We start from the raw sequence: 6,045 nt of genomic DNA, 5'->3' as shown, positions 1-6,045 counted from the left end.
TGTACGACTTCTGCGAGATGTCGCGATAGGTTGTCGGGTCTGTTGAATGTTTGGTGACATTTGTGACATCTGAATACCAACTTTTCCGGGTCATGAGCCGTTCGCATGTGTCGGGTGCGATTGCTGTTGATCGTATAAGTTTTATCGCATAAGCCGCAAGGAAACATCGTTGGTACTGGCTTGGTCCTCGCTCTAGCTCCTAGTCGAACGTATTACTAGTAATCGCCCCGTTGTGACCCCCCTTTTAACCAACACTCGTTTCCGGTAACCGATCCTCATTCTCTTGTTTAAACTATAACCGTTTATTGTTACCACTTTCGCAATTTCATCTGCCTTATGTAATCGCAGGTGCCTGACGGACACCGGGCGTTGTTTTATCTTTTAGTAATTTTTTTAATTATTCTACGCTTAGGATAAGTTAACAAATAACTCGGATATTTTATTTTATAATTTATTGTGCAACCAATATTACATTTTTTAATTTTACATCGGTAACCTTATTGCTTGGCCTTGCTGCTACTGCTGCCGCCGCAGCTGCTATCATTGCCCGTCGATCCTTCATTGTTCGATTGGCTGCGGCGCCTTCGCATTCTTAAATTATTGTTTCATAAAATTAAAATCGCTTTTTTTTTATTATTATTAATTTCGGACGTTACCTAAATAGTATAATAACTGGCTGAGCTCCAGTACCATGAATATGATATACATGTCCATCGGGGCTAACGGTTTCGATTTGAACCCCGTTTTCTAAATTGTTGTATACTAACACATCATTGTTAGATAAAAAAAAAAACAATTACGGACTTTTATTCATACTTTACCTTGTAATAACCAGTTAATATTCTCCATATTTTATTCACCGATACACTGTGTCTTCGACGCGTCAGTGGATTATGCAATATTCTAGTTGACTAATATCAGACTAAGACGTCGAGTTATTATACTTTTTTTTACCATTCAGCGTGCGTTTGTGTGTGTGTCTACAGGCCACCTGCACCGGTTTTTTTTTTATTTACTATTACAACCATCAGACGTATGTGTTCGCATCGTCGTCGTACAATGTTTACCCCGCAGGCACCTAGTTTTTTTTTTGCATACACATCAACCGACGACGGCTGTACACATGTCGTACGATGCTGACCCTACAGTTATACACGCTCACCGGTCCGTATAGGACTGCTGACACCTGGTTTTTTTTTTTGCATACGCATCACCCGACGACGTCTGTACACATGTCGTCCGATGATGACCCCTACAGTTATACACGCTCACCGGTCCGAATAGGACGTTCTATCGTATCGTTAAATTATTATTATTATTTTTTACCTAGTACTCGGTGGTTTAAAACAAAAATACAATGTTTTGTAAAGATGTACGCACACAATTTTTTATTCAACGATTGTAAATTACATTTTTTTTTTTATTCAAATACAATATCATGTACGTTAGTCCCTGGCATTTTCCCACGGTATCGTAGTTTCAAATTCGGATCGACGCCTCTTCTTATCTCGTCTTCGCTCATTTCATACCTCGGTGGCAAATACACTTCCAACGGTTTTTCAAAGCCCATTTGCACTACGACCACCGGCGTGAAACTGCTAAATTTCGTTTTCACCGATTTGAAACCCAACACTTTGTACGGTACGTTAATCTGCAATTCTGATATATGCTGCCGATGCGTCTTGAGCCAATCGTCGCTTTTTTGATTGAGCAGGTTGCTTGTAATTACATTCATCTGTCGAAAAAGTTTTAACTATAATAATGCAACCGACAATCGAGTTATTATTATTTTATCACTCACCTCTGCGTTGTTGTTGTTGTAGTTTGCTTTATTCATCACAACCACCACCACCACTGGAAGTTTTCTTATGTGCGCTGAACTGGTCACTGTTTGTACCGTATTCTTTACAGTATTTATACGCATTTCCACACAGGCATCATCCGTTTACCGTTGTCCAATCATATCGTTTTATAAACCGCGCGCGCGCGCGCTGTTGCAACCATCTGCTGTGTACACCCTCAGTCTATACATTATAATCATTGGACGCATCATGGTTTGTCTAAACTTAGTTGCCCAAAGTTTAGCTGTAATATTTGACTCAGCTCACTTTGGTCAACTGGGCCTAGTACGCCATCAAAACGACCGTTGTATTATTATCAACACACATTATAGCTAAATCTATCACACCACATGGATACCAACATTTTTTTCTTATCACTAATACCAATCTGTAATACCACATTTTTTACCGCCAAATTTTTTCTTATCACTGATAACAATCCGTTATACTACTTGGATACCCACATTTTTACCGCCAAATTTTTTCTTATCACTGATAACAAAATTGATAACAATTTTTTTTGATAAAGGAGGATCATCCTCGAGGATCACTGATAAGAGAGGATGATCCTCACCCAACTATATACTACTTGTATTTATTGTAGTATATTTGTTTAGTCATAATTAATAATAACATTATTATCTTTATAATCAACAACCGTTTGTCATATCCAAAATAAAATAAATAAATTCGCATTTCTGAGAGCTTTACTCTTAACTCTGAATTTGATTATACATTTAATAATTATTTACTTAATATACCGTTATGCTCGTTGACTGTACTTCCCGCTACTTTAGTATAATCCTGAAATGCTCCAATGCCTTCAATGTCCGATGTGGAAATTTCCACTGTCTTTTGGAATTCACAAACAAAGATTTTATTCCGAACGCGTATCCACGATCGGATTCCCTAATAGCCATTTGTTTATAAGCGTATAATTAAAAAAAAAAATGTAGAACCACTTTTGTTAGCTTAGATTCGAATATGGTGATGCCCATTCATGGCTCAAACGTTCCGTAAGTTTCAATTACTTTATTGAATTTAACTGTTACATTAGTGGTGGTCAATTTTTTATTTTTAAACAGTATGGTCAATATGAAAAATAAATGGTTTTCTTAGTCGCCAAATTCTTATATTCTAGTATAAGAGTAATAAAACTAAAAATGAATAAAACAATTGTGATCTTACTCTTACCTCCTCCTGCTTTAGCTGCCACAACCACTTGGTTAGCTCTATTTAATTGTTCGTTGTCTTAATTTTATATTATTAGGTCAAGCCGTTTTCAGTATAATTTTCTATTTTGTTTAAATAATACATATTATGTGTTTTCTATTACTGTATCATACTTTTTATTATACTATTTATTGTTCTTCATATATTGTACTTTGTATGAGTTATTTGTGTATTAAATCCGTTTAAGGACTTTAAATATCAATTTATAACATAAATACGAATAATATATATAATATTTTAATATTATATTATTAACCAGGTTATATATAAATGTATTAAGGTAATGAAATTTCAAAAAGGACCCAACTTGAAAAGGCGAAAAATTTTCTTTCTAAAAAACTTAGAATATTAGGTAAATAAAAAATACAAATTTAAAGATAATAATTTGTACAGGATGATTCTAAATGGATAACACAATCAATTTATTTTTAATTATATTGATAATTTATGTTTATTTTTAGAGAAATTTTATTTTTTTTGTTTTTTGAAACTGTTATGATTAAATACAACAAACCAGGTTTGATTAACTATATACCTATTAACTATATAACTATATACTATGTACTTGGTATGTGATATATTTGTAGATATATGAAACAAATGCGTATTGGGGCTTTAAATATAAAAATAAAACATACATACGAATATTTGATTAAATATTGTATTATTAATCAGCTTATATAAATATTTATTAAGGTATAGAAATTTCAAAAAGCTCCAAAGATAAAAAGCCGAAAAATTATCTTGCTAGAAAATTTAGAAATTGACCTAAATTTGTAACAATTATTGGTAACTACTATTGATAAAATAAAACCGGTACATTAAGATATACTTGTTATATAGGTACATACAAGTAAACAGTTCACAAATTTTTCAGTTTTTTCAAGTTAGAAAAAATAAGAATTGAAATCCGTCCAATATATTCACCGGAAAATAACTTCTGCGAAAATAATATTTACCAAACTTTCGCCATAACCCGGAGAAAATCCACTTTAAAAGTTTTATAATTAGAAAAACTAATATTTTTTCTCCATCAAATTGGTTGGCATATTTAAAATAGCAACTAGATTAATTTTTGTCAAAAATCACCTATCATTTGCCTCTTAATAAATAGCCATTTTCTGTTTCCCTTAAGTATTTGATTGCCTACATAGATTATAAACGTTTTGAGTTATTTGGTCATAGTCGATGATAATAATTATTCGCGGTCGGATATCGAACAACATTTTTTGAAGTCGGTAGCATGTTTTCAAAATTTTGTAGGAATCATATAAAACAATTTTTTTTTATAATTTTTCGGCGCATTACCACTTTACAAACGAGTAGGTGTATACTTTTTGTACTAGTAAAGAAAAACATTTTTTTTTTTTTAACATATTTCGTTTGATTTTTTGTGTCTTTATATATTCGAACTATTTTTCTTGAACAGTAGTACTGTAGATTTTACATATTGAGTCACAACAAATACCTATTTTGTAAATTCGTATTTTACTATCGTTGTGTTTAGAATGATTTGTTATTTCGTCCCTAAGAACATGACATGACTACATGCAATTAGCGTTTCACGCATAATTATATGTTTAGGCACCACTTGTATTGTCAGTTTTAGTTAAAATCCACTCGTTGTACAGAAGCCAACGGTGTATAGTTGTTATTTTCTTACACGTTATAATATTATTGTGCAGTATTTTTTACAATATGACTAATTCGATGTCACGTTGCAAACAAAATATGAACAACACCTGTTGGTTATACATGGTTACACACGACCTTGTAACATTAGAATTTCTGATCGTTCAATAAATAAAATAAAAAATTGAGATATAGTGAGTACCTTATTGGTTTGTATTGGTGGGTTACTATTTTATTACATATCCATGTTCATAGCCCATAGGTATAATATATTTGATAGCTAAATACATTTTTTGGAATATTTTATTAGGCGAATTCGTTTGTTAAATCACAACGATAGACAAAGATAAACCTCTTTATTAATTATAATAATTAGTAAGCCTATTTATTTTCAGAACGTGACACGGATCTTTGATATTTCAGCTTTATCGGGCCATCTAAAACCAATTAACAAACTGTCGCTTATTTAAAATTAGTTTTCACATCAATATCCTAATTGAAATAAGTCCACCCCCCCCCCCGCGGGGGATGCAAGTATTTTTGTTTTTTGTGTTTTTAGCTGTGTGAAGATTATAATTTTAAGATTTTTGTATAATACATTATGTTTATATTTGTTTGTCGGTGTAGTTGAGTGTTTTTTTTTTTTACTGTATACTACTATGCAGTGCAACCAATGCTTTCAAAATATGTTATCGATTGTACGAATAAACAAAATGTACAGCAGCATATTTTTCGATCATGATGCCACTTTTAACGATACAGGGTATCCTATCAGTATTAAATAACTGAAATATCATATTTACATGTTTACTATAATTTGACGATTACTATTATTCATCTTGTATATCGTCCAGCAAAGCAGTTGCATCAATACGAAAAGAACATAAATCTGTTTGATTATGTAAAAAGGTTGTTTGTGTAGAAGTTTACATGACTTAGCCGTTTCATATTTCTAGACGGAATTTTGGGACTTAAATATTAAAAATAAATATTAATAATAATTTAAAGTCCGGCATTATATTTTCATCGAGAAAAATCAATATCATTAAAGTACAATGAAAATAATAATAAGCGAAATAATCGATTAAAACTTTTTTTTGTTGTTTTTCTTTGAGATTTTAACAGATAAAAAAACCAATTATGAATATTTATCTTTAAATTGTTTTTGAAAGTCTTAAATGTGTAGGCCAGTGTCCAGGAAAGTGCAGCAAGTGTTTTCATTCGTCGATTCGATCTGCTGATCCGCTCTTGACATTCAATATAAATAATATTAAGTTGTTTTTCAACAATTCAATTTTGAATAGGAACATTCAATTGTTCCTATTCTTAAACTGAACAC

The 6,045-nt window shown here is 31.8% G+C and overlaps 1 protein-coding gene and 1 long non-coding RNA gene across 2 annotated transcripts; both read right to left on the bottom strand.

Moving 5' to 3' along the window:
* Nucleotides 1–489: 489 nt before the first annotated feature.
* Nucleotides 490–897, bottom strand: LOC126842474 (uncharacterized). Its single transcript, XR_007686341.1, has 3 exons — nucleotides 822–897; nucleotides 657–762; nucleotides 490–591 (listed from the first exon to the last, which is right to left on the bottom strand). It is a non-coding gene; the product is annotated as an uncharacterized LOC126842474 (long non-coding RNA).
* Nucleotides 898–1,420: 523 nt separating this feature from the next.
* On the bottom strand, nucleotides 1,421–1,929 carry LOC126842469 (uncharacterized). Its single transcript, XM_050579482.1, has 2 exons — nucleotides 1,802–1,929; nucleotides 1,421–1,735 (listed from the first exon to the last, which is right to left on the bottom strand). The coding sequence occupies exons 1-2, from the start codon at nucleotides 1,922–1,924 to the stop codon at nucleotides 1,421–1,423; spliced, it is 438 nt and encodes a 145-aa protein (XP_050435439.1). The 5' UTR covers nucleotides 1,925–1,929.
* Between the last annotated feature and the right edge of the window lie 4,116 nt (nucleotides 1,930–6,045).

This window comes from Adelges cooleyi, unplaced genomic scaffold, assembly GCF_023614345.1.
Source record: "Adelges cooleyi isolate 19-005CV unplaced genomic scaffold, UGA_ACOO_1.1 ACOO_flye_CR_arks_rails_tigmint_CR_PRNA_522, whole genome shotgun sequence".
NCBI lineage: Eukaryota > Metazoa > Arthropoda > Insecta > Hemiptera > Adelgidae > Adelges > Adelges cooleyi.
The sequence above is the reverse complement of the archived record's forward strand: the minus strand, read 5'-3'. Positions and strand labels throughout refer to the sequence as shown.